The sequence below is a fragment of the Salvelinus namaycush genome, chromosome 3 (assembly GCF_016432855.1).
Source record: "Salvelinus namaycush isolate Seneca chromosome 3, SaNama_1.0, whole genome shotgun sequence".
Classification (NCBI taxonomy): Eukaryota; Metazoa; Chordata; class Actinopteri; order Salmoniformes; family Salmonidae; genus Salvelinus; species Salvelinus namaycush.
Window position 1 is genome coordinate 72,179,981 of NC_052309.1, and position 15,685 is coordinate 72,195,665.

General features: G+C 46.7%; 1 protein-coding gene across 2 annotated transcripts in view; it reads right to left on the reverse strand.

Moving 5' to 3' along the window:
• The window catches only part of olfm2a (olfactomedin 2a), a 36,451-nt gene extending 21,573 nt beyond the window's left edge, over positions 1-14,878 (reverse strand). The window contains exon 1 of one of the 2 annotated variants that reach the window (XM_038989228.1): positions 14,741-14,878. In XM_038989228.1, the coding sequence (XP_038845156.1) occupies positions 14,741-14,878 (138 nt within the window). Of the gene's footprint in view, positions 1-14,734 lie in introns of both variants that reach the window. The other variant, XM_038989227.1, reaches the window with a different exon arrangement.
• Positions 14,879-15,685: the final 807 nt, after the last annotated feature.

Genomic DNA, 15,685 nt, shown 5'->3' on the forward strand with positions numbered 1-15,685 from the left:
GTCAGCAACGGGTGTGGTTGAAATAGCCGAAACCACGAATTTGAAGGGGTGTCCACATACTGACTACACCGGCCACTAGAGTGCATCCTCCATCATGCGCATGTTGATTTTGTCCATCCACATCTTACAAAATCATGTTTCTTTACTCCGACTATTAACACTAGAAAAGCTGGGCATCTAGTAATCTCGTTCTGAGCCAATACATTCTAACATATAATAAATACATTTCATTTATGCTATTGCAAAAAATGATCACAATTATGCCCTTTGAGTTTTTTGTTAGTTATCTGTGATTAATATCTCCTCGTTCATCGTTCAAATACCCACGTGGGGTTGGAAGCTCCTGAACAACAATGAGTAGAATGGAGAGGCTGGACATTAAGTGTCTCAATTAGAACCAAGATCTAGTTTAGCGCTTGGCTACACAGACAATACGCACGTTCACAGGCCCGAGTGGTGTGGCTGAAATGACTGAATAACATGTGTACATTTATTTTGCACCACTTGCGCACGCAACGTGGCCGGTGTGGTTTAGATGTTACTGATCCGTTCCTATTTTCAGTATTCCTCTGCCTAAATGTCAGATCAATTACAGGGCTGGGAATTGCCCGGGGACTCGCGAAACGATATTAATCACGATACTTAGGTGCCGATACGATATATATTGTGATTCTCACGATTCTGTATGTGTTGCAATTTGATACTGTGATTTGATTGTGTTTCGATGTTCCAAACATACTGCTCACCATGTGTCTTCTACAGAGGGACAAGAGAGAGCCATGAGAAAACGAGTTTTGATCAGTCACGGAAATAAAATGGCTGAAAACAAATTGGCTCCCTATTTAAAAAGATGGAGAAATACTGGAGTTTGGTGCAGGTACAGCCAATTAGCGCAAAAATACTACTGCGATATTGTCAAAATGATATAATATGTCTGAATAAATATCTCGATATGAAACTGTGTCCATTTTTCCCCCGTCACTACTCATTAACACTACAAAGCAATACGTAAAACATCAGGCACAGTAATATTACACGCAGCACATGATGCAACCTACCATACATGCTCCAGTTGTATATAATCAGCCTAATGATCATGAAACGAATATGCAGAACATCTGGTGCAGCAACGCATGCTCCACCATCGCCCTCATATCCTCTTATCGTCACATCTTCACACATACGGTGACTGTGTTCTCCAGACAATTCACTGGTGCGGAAAAGGTTCGTGCAGAGTGAGACATCTCCTGTTCATTAATGTTTCATAACACTGACTTTTAAATGAAGAGCTTATTAAAATCAGACCCAATTTCATTACCACCCACCTATTACTTCTGGAAGTAATTTCCCTCATCTCCCCGTAATGGCAGAGGGAGCAGGTGGCTGCAGGGGGAGCAGAGGAGAGGAGGAGGAATCTTGGGGTAGAGATACAGCTGCACTAATTTGTCTGGCAGCTTCGGGAGCGCAGATACTGTCGATATACGTGCTGCAGATCTATATCCATGTAAACATCAGCCCCCATAAGCAGCAGTAGTGGTGTGTAGGAGTCTGATCAAAGTGAGTTGACATTTTGTTACACAACACCCACTTATTTATGTAAATATGATTGTTATTAAATTCCCTCTCCCGGGACGAGAACAGGCAAATTTACAATGGTTCATCTAGCATCTGTACACATAGTACACGCTCGCACCATGCATCCATGCTCCCAGCCTCTCATTAGGATTTTAACAGCAATCTCCTGAGCATCAAGGGAAAAGCTATAAGCTTCAAATGCCAAGCTTGAATAGTATCTGACTGACTGAGACAGACAGACAGGGAGTTGAATGGAGAACTGTGTATGTAGTACAACATGTATGTTAACTTAGTCTTTATGATAAAAGAGCTCTTTTAATTCTTTGTGGCCATCACTGAGCTTATTCATCTACTGAACATTCAGCAAGGCTTTAAAGAGGCAGCAAAGCAAGTCCTGACTATAATCCTATTCTCCCACAGTCACAGACAGATCCAGACGGGTGTTTGAGGAGAGAGGTGCTGCTGGTGTCCCAGAAATGGCTCCATTAGGAGCTGCAGATGACATAGAAAACGTAAAGCGGCAGATTTGGGGATGTCACAGTCAATGCTGCCATGCGAAAGCCCATTAAGGAGATGACAGCGGTAATAAAAAACGGGGGATGGGGGATTACAAATCAAATGGGTCTTAGTCACTAAAATGAAAATTACATTGCTCTTAAGACGTCTGACCTGCCCCCTCCACATGAATCATCACTAGGATCTCTCCTCTCTCTCTGGGCGGCTCTATCGGACCTGGGTTCAAATAGTATATGCTTTCTTTTGAATGCTCCAACGGTGCTTGATTAAGCTCGTCTGGCATAATGGAGAAGGCCCAAAAGTGCAAATCCCACCCATCTGGCGCTCCAGACAGGCTCAATTAAATACTGTAAGTATTTGAAAGGAAACCAATACTATTTGAACCAGGGTCTGCCACACCACCACAGCACACCATTCTCTCCCCACCAGCCATCCTGCCATGCTAGATTGACAGAGAGATACTTAAACAGAGAGTGAAGGAGGTAGAGAGGGACATGCGGTAAAAGAAAGGCTGACAGAGAAAATAGGAAAATGGTCGAATTTCAGTGCGATGGAAGCAATTTCCTCTAGCTGCTGAGCCCGTGGCTTGACTATCTCTGTCTCTATCTCTGCACAGTCAGAAGAGTGAGTGACACATTCAGTACCATACCTGCTGGAGGTGGGGAAGAGGAGAGGTGAGATGAGGAGAGAAGGCTGAATTCTTTGTGGCCATCACTGAGCTTATTCATCTTTGAACGCTGGTGATTGTGTTGCTTTCTAACCTCTAAACATTGTCCTAAAGAGAAACAGTTAGCCGAGTTTAGATTGAGATTAAACACTAGGAGCTGGGTGGATAAACAGATGAGTGATAAATGGTCAGGTGAATGACCAATGAGGAGATTGGTTACTTATTTGGCATTGATTACCTATGATCAATCTTTGATCACAGACTGACCAATGACCATAAAGACTGATAAATTGAGAAGTCAACAGACCTGTGGGTGATGTCACAGTGTCTCTATCAAGGTGACCCAATCTCCTGCAGTACCACCACCCTGCCACTGGCATCTCTACCTCCTCAAACCTCTACTAAATTCAGCAAAAAAAGAAACATCCCTTTTTCAGGACGCTGTCTTTCAAAGATACTTCGTAAAAATCCAAATAACGTCACAGATCTTCATTGTAGAGGGTTTAAACACTGTTTACCATGCTTGTTCAATGAACCATAAACAATTAACGAACATGCACCTGTGGAACGGTCGTTAAGACACTAACAGCTTACAGACGGTAGGCAATTAAGGTTACAGGTATCAAAATGTAGGACACTAAAAAGAGGCCTTTCTACTGTTTCTGAAAAACAACAAAAGAAAGATGCCCAGGGTCCCTGCTCATCTGCGTGAACGTGCCTTAGGGATGCTACAAGGAGGCATGAGGACTGCAGATGTGGCCAGGGCAATAAATTGCAATGTCCATACTGTGAGAAGCCTAAGACAGCACTACAGGGAGACAGGACGGACAGCTGATCGTCCTCGCAGTGGCAGACCACGTGTAACAACACCTGCACAGGATTGGTACATCCGAACATCACACCTGCGGGACAGGTACAGGATGGCAACAACAACTGCCCAAGTTACACCAGGAACACACAACCCCTCCATCAGTGCTCAGACTGTCCGCAATAGGCTGAGGGAGGCTGGACTGAGGGCTTGTAGGCCTGTAAGGCAGGTCCTCACCAGACATCACCGTCAACAACGTTGCCTATGGGCACAAACCCATCGTCGCTGGACCAGACAGGACCGGCAAAAAGTGCTCTTCTCTGACGAGTCGCAGTTTTGTCTCACCAGGGGTGATGGTCGGATTCACGTTTATCATCGAAGGAATGAGCGTTACACCGAGGCCTGTACTCTGGAGCGGGATCGATTTGGAGGTGGAGGGTCCGTCATGGTCTGAGGGTCCGTCATGGTGTGTCACAGCATCATCGGACTGAGCTTGTTGTCATTGCAGGCAATCTCAACGCAGTGCGTTACAGGGAAGACATCCTCCTCCCTCACGTGGTACCCTTCCCGCAGGCTCACCCTGACATGACAATGCCACTAGCCATACTGCTCGTTCTGTGCGTGATTTCCTGCAAGACAGGAATGTCAGTGTTCTGCCATGGCCAGCGAAGAGCCCGGATCTCAATCCCTTTGAGCATGTCTGGGACCTGTTGGATCGGAGGGTGAGGGCTAGAGCCATTCCCCCCAGAAATGTCCGGGAACTTGCAGGTGCCTTGGTGGAAGATTGTGGTAACATCTCACAGCAAGAACTGGCACATCTGGTGCAGTCCATGAGAAGGAGATGCATTGCAGTACTTAATGCAGCTGGTGGCCACACCAGATACTGACTGTTACTTTTGATTTTGACCTCCCTTTGTTCAGGGACACATTATTCCATTTCTGTTAGTCACATGTCTGTGGAACTTGTTCAGTTTATGTCTCAGTTGTTGAATCTTGTTATGTTCATACAAATATTTACATATGTTAAGTTTGCTGAAAATAAACACAGTTGACAGTGAGAGGACGTTTCTTTTTTTGCTGAGTTTATATCTCAACAGCTATCCACCGCCTCACCCATCAGCTCACAGCCAGCCTCATTACCAGTCGAGCCCCAATGAACTAACTACAGTGGGGATTAACCAATTAGGTGTTAGCGGCTGGGCTACGCTGCGGGCTCAAGCCTGCAGAATTGACTTCCTCCAGTGTTTCATTAGGAGCGGAGCATTCATCCCTGGAGCGGAGCAGAGCTGAGCTGCGCGCTGTATAGCCAGGATAAATGAGATTATAAATCAGCAGCTCCCCACTTTACGAGCGTGACGGGAAGTCTATTACAACTTTCATAAGCAGAGAGAGAGGAAGAAAGAGATTGGGTCTGAGAGAAGGGCAAGAGGGGATAAAAAGGGGTCAGAGAGGAATTTGAAGAAGAGAGACAGCGAGTCAGAGAGGGAGATGAAGGACAGATAAAAGAAAGAATAGGGGTCTCCAAGCCTGGAGTACAGTAGCATTCTATTTGAGGGAAAGTGAGCAGTGAGTGTGTCTCTCTGCAACGTGATGTAGCCTGCTTGGTGTTTCCGTCTTTAGCCGCTGCCTGCCCAGCGATGCCCACAGCCAGGCAGAAAACATCTGTCTCTATCTGCTGGGTTACAAACACTCCAGCTCCACTCCGTTATGCATAATTATGTCATGGCCAAAAGATCAACTGAACCTCTCAATCATTACCGGGCCTGCCATGATGAGCTAGTGTGTGTGTGCGCGCACACACACACACACACACACACACACACACACACACACACACACACACACACACACACACACACACACACACACACACACACACACACACACACACACACACACACACACACACACACACACACACACACACACACACACACACCTGAAATGAGCAGTAGTCCCACAACCCCTGAATGCACACAGGCCAGCTGCTGGTCTTAAATATAACTCAATGAAGAATCACACAATCACAGCAACACAGCAGCAGCAGGGCCCCTGGTCTCCCCATGCAGTCCAGAGTAAAACTGATTACCACAATCAGCACAGCATGGCTACTGGTCAATAATATGACTCATAAACTCATCACTTTCTTCTCCTCCTCCCTCGGTCCCTCTTTAAAGGTCTCTATTGCTTCTACACTCTATCCTTATGTGCCTCTTGTGCCGATAGATCTCCCTCCCGCTCTCTTTCTCTTGCTCCTGTCACGTACTGCTCTTCTCAGTGGAAGGGCCTGAAGTGCTATTAAGGCAGGTGGCTTTGCTCCTGTCTATAAAATGGTGTCGGAGTGTAACTTGACCTGCCCTTTCTTACCCTGACCAGCCTGGCACAACCATACAGTCCTGGTGAGGAACATGGTCCAACTATACATCCTGTGTTAGTGAACTATCTCCTTCTGAAATGAACACCCGCAACCATTGGTATAGTAAGGACAGGAAGGGAACACATGAATAAAAACAATACTCCCTTCACAGAACAGTGCAAACTGGCCCTAACCAGAATAGAAAGAGGAGTGGGAGGCCCCGGTGCACAACTGAGCAAGAGGACAAGTACATTAGAGTGTCTAGTTTGAGAAACAGACACCTCACAAGTCCTCAACTGGCAGCTTCATTAAATAGTACCTGCAACACCAGTCTCAACGTCAACAGTGAAGAGGCGACTCCGGGATGCTGGAGTCACTCTGTCCAGTGTCTGTGTTCTTTTGCCCATCTTAATCTTTTATTTTTATTGTCCAGTCTGAGATATGGCTTCTTCTTTGCTACTCTGCCTAGAAGGCCAGCATCTCGGAGTCGCCTCTTCACTGTTGACGTTGAGACTAGTGTTTTGCGGGTACTATTTAATGAAGCTGCCAGTTGAGGACGTGAGGCATTTTTCGGCAAGACAGATCTTCCAAAGGTGGGCCAAGGATCACCTTCAGTGCTCAGTTGTCTCCACCAAGTCTGTCCCCAAACAATTTGATTTCCTGGTTTTAAGCATTACACTTTCAAATAGCTCTTTGTTGACTGTTTCTGGGTGTTATCGTCCTCCATCAGCACGGGCCTGTACCCAACCTGCCCTAAGCTCTCTCCTGGCCCCTTACACTAAGTCTGAATTTGTCCTGCTAGGTGACCTAAACTGGGACATGATTAAACCACCTGACCAAGTCCTAAAGCAACGGGACTCCCTAAATCTTTCTCAGATTATTACCAATCCCACAAGGTCTGACTCCAAACACCCAGAAAAGGCTACTCTCCTCAATGTTATCTGTAATGACCTTAGTTTATCACTGTTTTACAGCCTGTGTTTGTAATGGCTGCTCAGTGAAATGACCTGTTCTGATTTGTCATAGACGCTTGCTAAAAGACTTATGAGCAAGCTTTCCTTCATGAACTGGCCTCTGTAAAATGGTATAGAATCAGCTTGATCCCCTCTGTCGAAGACGCTTGGACCTTCTGTTTTGATATTTTCAGTGGTATTGTTAACAAACATGCCCCCATAAAGAAAATGAGAATTAAAAACAGGTTCAGCACCTGGTTCAACCGTGATTTTGCAGAGTTACTCCACCTCAAGAATTGCATTTGGCGAAAGGCTCATCAGTACACGCATACTCAGACTGACTTGCTCTCGTTCAGGCAAATGAGAAATAAGTGCACTCAGGCTATCCAGGAAGGCCAAAGTTAGTTACTTTAAGGAGCAGTTCTCTCTCTGTGGGTCTAACACCAAGACGTTCTGGAAACCAGTTAAAGACCTGGAGAATAAACTCTCCTCTTCACAGCTGCCCATGTCCCTTAATGTTGATGATGTGGTTGTTACTGACAAGAAGCAGATGGCTGAGCTCTTTAATCACCACTTCATTAAGTCAGGATTCCTATTTGACTCAGTCATGTCTCCTTGCCTGTCCAACATTTCCTCATCTCTCACCCCTTCTAATGCGACTATCCCCGATGCTTCTCCCTCTTTTTCCCCTGCCCAGCTACAAAGTTTTTCCCTGCAGCCAGTCACTGAGTCCGAGGTGCTAAAGGAGCTCCTTAAACTTGACCCCAAAAAACCATCTGGTTCAGATGGCTTAAACACGTTCTTCTTTAAGGCTGCTGCCCCTATCACTTCCAAGCCTCTCTCCTTTCTGGGGAGGTTCCCATTGCTTGGATGGCAGCCACGGTTCATCCTTTATTGAAAGGGGGAGATCAAGCTGATCCTAACTGTTACAGGCCTATTTCTATTTTGCCCTGTTCATCAAAAGTGTTGGAAAAACTTGTCAACTTGGCTTTCTTGAAGTCTATAGTATTCTGTCGGGTATGCAATCTGGTTTCCGCTCAGGTTATGGATGTGTCACTGCAACCTTAAAGGTCCTAAATTATGTCACCATTGCCCTTGATTCTAAGCAATGTGGTGCAGCTATTTTTATTGACTTGGCCAAAGCTTTTGATACGGTAGACCATTCCATTCTTGTAGGCCGGCTAAGGAGTATTGGTGTCTCTGAGGGGTCTTTGGCCTGGTTTGCTAACTGCCTCTCTCAAAGAGTGCAGTGTATAAAGCCAGAAAATCTGCTCTCTCAGCCACTGCCTGTCACCAAGGGAGTACCCCAAGGCTCAATCCTAGGCCCCAAGCTCTTATCAATTTACATCAATAACATAGCTCAGGCAGTAGAAAGCTCTCTCATCCATTTATATGCAGATGATAGAGTCTTATACTCAGCTGGCCCCTCCCCGGATTTTGTGTTAAATGCTCTACAACAAAGCTTTCTTAGTGTCCAACAAGCTTTCTCTGCCCTTAACCTTCTTCTGAACACCTCCAAAACAAAGGTCATGTGGTTTGGTAAGAAGAAGGCCCCTCCTCCCACATGTGTTATTACTACCTCTGAGGGATTAGAGCTTGAGGTCACCTCCTACAAGTACTTGGGAGTATGGCTAGACGGTGCACTGTCCTTCTCTCAGCACATATCAAAGCTGCAGGCTAAAGTTAAATCTAGACTTGGTTTCCTCTATCGTAATCGCTCCTCTTTCACCCCAGCTGCCAAACTAACCCTAATTCAGATGACCATCCTACTTATGCTAAATTACAGAGACATCATTTATAGATTGGCAGGTAAGGGCACTCTCGAGCGGCTAGATGTTCTTTACCATTCTGCCATCAGATTTGCCACCAATGCTCCTTATAGGACACATCACTGCACTCTATACTCCCCTGTAAATTCGTCATCTCTGTATACCCGTCTCAAGACCGACTGGTTGATGCTTATTTATAAAACCCTCTTAGGCCTCACTCCCCCCTATCTGAGATATCTACTGCAGCCCTCATCCTCCACATACAACACCCAGTCTGCCAGTCACATTCTGTTAAAGGTCCCTAAAGCACACACATCCCTGGGTCGTTCCTCTTTTCAGTTCGCTGCAGCTAGCGACTGGAACGAGCTGCAACAAACACTCAAACTGGACAGTTTTATCTCAGTCTCTTCATTCAAAGACTCAATCATGGACATTCTTACTGACAGTTATGGCTGCTTTGTGTGATGTATTGTTGTCTCTACCTTCTTGCCCTTTGTGCTGTTGTCTGTGCCCAATAATGTTTGTACCATATTTTGTGCTGCTACCATGTTGTGTTGCTACCATGTTGTTTTTATGTTGTGTTGCTGCCTTGCTATGTTGTTGTCTTAGGTCTCTCTTTATGTAGTGCTGTGTTGTCTCTCTTGTCGTGATGTGTGTTAAAAAAAAAAAAATGTTATCCCAGCCCCCGTCGTCGCAGGAGGCCTTGTGGTAGGCCGTCATTGTAAATAAGAATTTGTTCTCAACTGATTTAAATAAATAAAACAATTAAATAAATAAAAGTAATGATGGACTGTCATTTCTCTTTGCTTATTTGAACTGTTCTTGCCATAATATGGACTTGGTCTTTTACTAAATATGGCTATCTTATGTATAGCACCCATACCTTGTGACAACACAACTGATTGGCTTAAATTGTGGAATTTCTTTCCTTAATGCGTTTAACAAGGCACACCTGTTAATTGAAATGCATTCCAGGTGACGACCTCATGAAGCTGGTTGAGAATGTAAGGGAAGAATTTCCACGACAAGAGAATGTCAAGAGTGTGCAAAGGTGTCATCAAAGCAAAGGTTGGCTACTTTGAAGAATCTCTTATTTGTTTAACACTTTTCTGGATACTACATGATTCCATGTGTTATTTCATAGTTTTGATGTCTTCACTATTATTCTACAATGTAGAAAATAGTAAAAATAAAGAAAACCCCTTGAATGAGTAGGAGTGTTCAAACCTTTGACTTGTGCTGTATATATATTTACACTGAGTGTACAAAACATTAGGATCAAGCTCTTTCCATGACATACTGTAGACTGACCAGGTGCATCCAGGCAAAAGTTATCATCCTGAATTGATGTCACCTGTTAAATCCACTACAATCAGTGTAGATGAATGGGAGGAGACAGGTGAAAGAAGGATTTTTAAATCTTGATTGTGTATGTGTGCCATTCAGAGGGTGAATTGGGCAAGACAAAAGATTGAAGTGCCTTTGACCGGGGTATGGTAGTATCTGCCAGGCGCACTGGTTTGAATGTGGCAAGAACTGCAACGCTGCTGGGTTTTTCACGATCAACAGTTTCCCGATCAACAGTTTCCCATGTGCATCAAGAATGGTCCATCACCCAAAGGCCATCCAGCCAACTTGACACAATTGTGGGATGCATTGGAGTCAACAGGGGCCAGCATCCCTGTGGAACACTTGACACCTTGTAGAGTCCATGCCCCGACGAATTAAGGCTGTTCTGAGGGAAAAAGGGTGTGCAACTCAATATTAGGAAGGTGTTCCTAATGTTTTGTATATTCAGTGTATATGTGTGTGTTTGCAGTCAGGATGATTGGTGAATGTGTCCAGTAGAGCATCTCCACAAGTGATCTATCTATCTGATGTATATCTATATCTTCTAACTCCATGCTATATCATACCTCATAAATATTCATCATAGAGATCTAAATATTCATTCATACAGAGGATCTAAGAGCTTCAAATAACAAGAGAAGAGGTTCTACCATCAAACATAAAATAACTATGTATGAATATGGATAAAAGAACACGGAGCGACTTTAATCTGAGTTGGTCCTTTCATCTGCCGTCATAAATCAATCATGGAGTAAGATTTATTAGATTGATTTATTTATTAGATTGCGACGTGCTAAAGTTTACAGTCATGGACACCATGCAGACAGACTAGCGTAGAGACCCCAATCTGAGTGGCAGGCCTCTCTCTCTTTGTGTGGGACCATTGTTTGTTCCTCTGGCTCTTTTGATATTTCCCTTCTTCAGCCTTCTGCCTGGCTGGGTTATTATTAATACAAGAGATCAAAGGGACAACAGCACTGTGTGGAGTATGTGTGTCTGACAGACTGTCCCCCCCCCCCCACCACCACCACACACACTTGTTTCTTGTTTGATAGTGTAATAGAGTCCTGCCATACCGTCTTGTGTCAAGGTTGTGTCTTGTGTTATTGGATTATTCACGGTTTGGTTTTGCACTACCCGGGCTAGCCATACCCGGGCTAGCCATACCCGGGCTAGCCATACCCGGGCTAGCCATACCCGGGCTAACCATACCCGGGCTAGTCATACCCAGGCTAGTCATACCCAGGCTAGTCATACCCAGGCTAGTCATACCCAGGCTAGTCATACCCAGGCTAGTCATACCCAGGCTAGTCATACCCAGACTCAGTCGTTTTGAAGAACTCACTATGGTGAACTTCTTTAGATGCTGAGTGCAGTGCCACACAGCCATGGACCAGCTCAGCTCAGCTGGTTGTTGGAAAGGGACGGAAAGCAAGTGGAGCAGACTGATTGTAGCTCAGAGGAGTGTGAATGTGGGACATTGATCATGCATGGGGACATTAGGGTGAGGAGCAGTCATACATGGCCATCGGGACACTGGCACCACAACATCACTAGACGACCCAAGAAAGGACTAGCGGGTTTGAAATGAACCTAACAACAACGTTAGTCAAATGTTCCTCTAATGCTTTAACCCCCATTGCTTCCATAGGTTTAACCTCCAGCTCATCTGCATGGCTGAACCTTAGAAAGTTTTATAATGTGTTTAGATTCCACCCAATCTACCATGTCTCATAGAATTTGTCATTAAGACTTTAAAATATGAAAATGTTGTTGATGGAAGCGTTCGATGTTGCTTTGAGAGGGATGAAAAATAAGGAGCAACACAAATTGGCTCTTTGTTGAAGCAGAACATTTGAAATGGTCCTCCTCTCTGATGACTCCATCACCACCACATCAACCATGGAAGCAGAACGGATCTCAAAGGCCCCCCTGAAGTAGCTCTTCCAGACCATGGCTCTGTTTCAATAGCCACACTACTATCAATACTACTATACCATCTACTTCAAATGATGCCATGTATTGGCCATGAATTCTAAGGACATTGGGACCACAGGAGGTTGGTGGCACCTTAATTGGGGAGGATGGACTTGTGGTAATGGCTGGAGCGGAATAGGTGGAATGGTATCAAATACATCAAACACATGGTTTCCATTATTATGAGCCGTCCTCCAATCAGCAGCCAGGTCCTGCAGTCCATGTCCACTGGAGAAGAAGTCCACTTAGACCACACCCACCCAGGCAGGAAGCAGAACCACTCCTGTACTACTCATTCAGGGACACTATGGGAATGTCATCATTCCTAGTTCCTCAACAGCTAAAACTCTGAAAAACACACAGATCAGACACAAGCTATATTGATATTGAACTTGAAGAGAAATACCTGGCTTGAGCTGCGTTAGCAGAATAGATAAACACATCTCAGGGAATGTTTTTCTAGACCTCTCTCTACAAGGTCAACACCTTCATAGAGCTCAGCCTCAACCGTGAAAACATAAACAATGTTTCCTCCAGTGAGCCGTTGAGACAGTTATTACAGCTGGGTGCCTCAGTGCAATAAAGTGGTATTTGTTGGTGCAGCAGGCTTTTATGATAAGACTGGACTGATTGAGGATAGGGCTCTGCGATAGAGGATAGATTGGGAAGATAGTGTCACAATTCTCTGGACAGATGGACCCCAGCTCCTGAGACCATAGGGAGAATTGACCAAGAAATACACACCTGTAAGTGCGCACACACACACACACACACACACACACACACACACACACACACACACACACACACACACACACACACACACACACACACACGCACACACGCACTAAGGAAGGCAGGCAATGAGGCAGGCATGCGGCATGCGCGCACACAAACACACAGAGCTGGACACACACAGACGGATAGAGCTGGACAAACACACACGGACAGAGCTGGACACACACAGACGGACAGAGCTGGACACACACAGACGGACAGAGCTGGACACACACACACGGACAGAGCTGGACACACACACACGGACAGAGCTGGACACACACACACGGACAGAGCTGGACACACACACACGGACAGAGCTGGACACACACACACGGACAGAGCTGGACACACACACACGGACAGAGCTGGACACACACACACGGACAGAGCTGGACACACACACACGGACAGAGCTGGACACACACACACGGACAGAGCTGGACACACACACACGGACAGAGCTGGACACACACACACGGACAGAGCTGGACACACACACACGGACAGAGCTGGACACACACACACGGACAGAGCTGGACACACACACACGGACAGAGCTGGACACACACACACGGACAGAGCTGGACACACACACACGGACAGAGCTGGACACACACAGATGGACAGAGCTGGACACACACAGATGGACAGAGCTGGACACACACACACACACACACACACACAGATGGACAGTGCTGGACACACACACACACAGATGGACAGAGCTGGACACACAGATGGACAGAGCTGGACACACAGATGGACAGAGCTGGACACACAGATGGACAGAGCTGGACACACACACACACACACACACACACACACACACAGATGGACAGTGCTGGACACACACAGATGGACAGTGCTGGACACACACACACACACACAGATGGACAGTGCTGGACACACACACACACACACAGATGGACAGTGCTGGACACACACACACACACACACAGATGGACAGTGCTGGACACACACACACACACAGATGGACAGTGCTGGACACACACACACACACACAGATGGACAGTGCTGGACACACACATTTCATCAGGGCTGGGCGTTTAATAAGGGAGCAGATGCCATGAAAATAGACCCAGGAAAGAACCAAAGGCTATCACTCACTACTAATGATCCTGAACATGACAGATGCATTCCTCTGCCTGACACTTCTCAACACCTCTCATCTCAATACGGAGCATCCATATGCACAGTCACACCACACATACATCACAGTGTACACACGTGTACATCCACAACAAGCTACACAAACCTTCACATCTCAATCTCTTAACACGCTCCTCACATGAAACCCAACATAATGTACCTCTCAAGGAGATACCACATTTGAAGGTCCCTGCTTGGATTCTGAACTCATACACCTATACATAGTCGGTCCATTTTGACACAGGGGACGAAGGAAAGAGAGATGGGGGAACGAGATACGCATCCAACTGGAATAGGGTGTGTAGGAGCTGGAGACCAAATCTCCCAAGCCCCCCCCCATCATCATCATCATCATCATCACCTCAGAGTTGGCATATCATCAGTTACACCCTCCAGCTCTCTGACATATCAGTCAACATCCTCATCCCTCACCACAGCAGCAGTATCTCAGCTCTGATCACCCACAGCACACAGACGATTCACCAGCAGGACAGTTCTCCCCTGATTCTCCTTCTCCTCCCAGCAATCAACACAGCAAAATCATTCTGGATCGCTTCCCTGGGTGCATCACTCACACAAGACCCTGAACATCATTCCCACTTCGTCTGACTCCCAGCAGCATCGCTCTCACATGCACCGCTTTCATCCTCTATCATTTCTCTTAGCGCCGTCCCCGTGAGACAGACCCTCTCCGATACCCACCCCCCCAACCCCACTTCAACCACCCTACCGCTCTGAGACCCCTCTCCCGGTCTCCAACTCTTCCACCCAGCAGACAGAAAGGATGGGAAAAGAGCAGTCTACTGTACGCACGCTGACGATCCTCTCGGAGGTGCCCCCTCGGGAGACAGTGGTCCCGTTGAGTCCCACCAGAGAGGGCAGTGTCTGGGACATCCAGTTGGTCACCATGGCCATGGTGCTGAGCACCGCCCCGATCTTCAGCAGCGGCACGCTCATTTTGCCTGTCCCCCCACCTCCACACCGCTCTGCGCTCTTCAGCCCCTACCACCCCCCTGCCCTGCACTCTTCCACCTCTCCTCCGCTCAGATCACCCCACTCTGCCTGCCTGCACAGGGACCAGTTAGTCAGCCAGGCAGGAGCAGAGAACCAGGCGGACAGGCAGTTAGCCAGAGACACAGCCCCAGCACGGTGGCTCTCTCCTCAACCCAGGGAAGAAACTAGAGCAGCCCTAATAACCACAGACCCAGGCTTAGTCAGTCAGTCAGCCAGCAGTAGAACCAGAGAGCGGGTCAAAGGAGGACAGCAGCTCACATCCAGCAGCAGCATCACACTGGGTCTATCTGTCTGAGAGCAACTGCCTGTCAGAGCCTCTCTCTCCCTCGCTCGCTCTCTCAAGATACAGAGCTGCGCATTGGCTGCCTCCCTCTCTCGTCCCCTCCCTGGCTGCCTCCCTCTCTCTCCTCCAAGGCTGCCTCCCTCTCTCTCCTCCAAGGCTGCCTCCCTCTCTCTCCTCCAAGGCTGCCTCCCTCTCGTCCCCTCCCTGGCTGCCTCCCTCTCTACTCCCTGGCTGTCAGCCTCTCCTCCCTTACTCCAGTCTTTCTTTAGATGCTTTACATCCCTGCTTTCTTTTTAGTCTCTCCCTCTCTTTCACACCTTCTATCGCACTTCTCTCCTGACTCTTTAGCGTGTTCATTGAAAAGCACACAGTCACAGAGAGAGACGATGACACTGTGGAGGGAGGCTGCAAGGGTATGTAGATGAGTGCAGACAAGACAGGACAGGACATTCAGTGTTCAACACCAT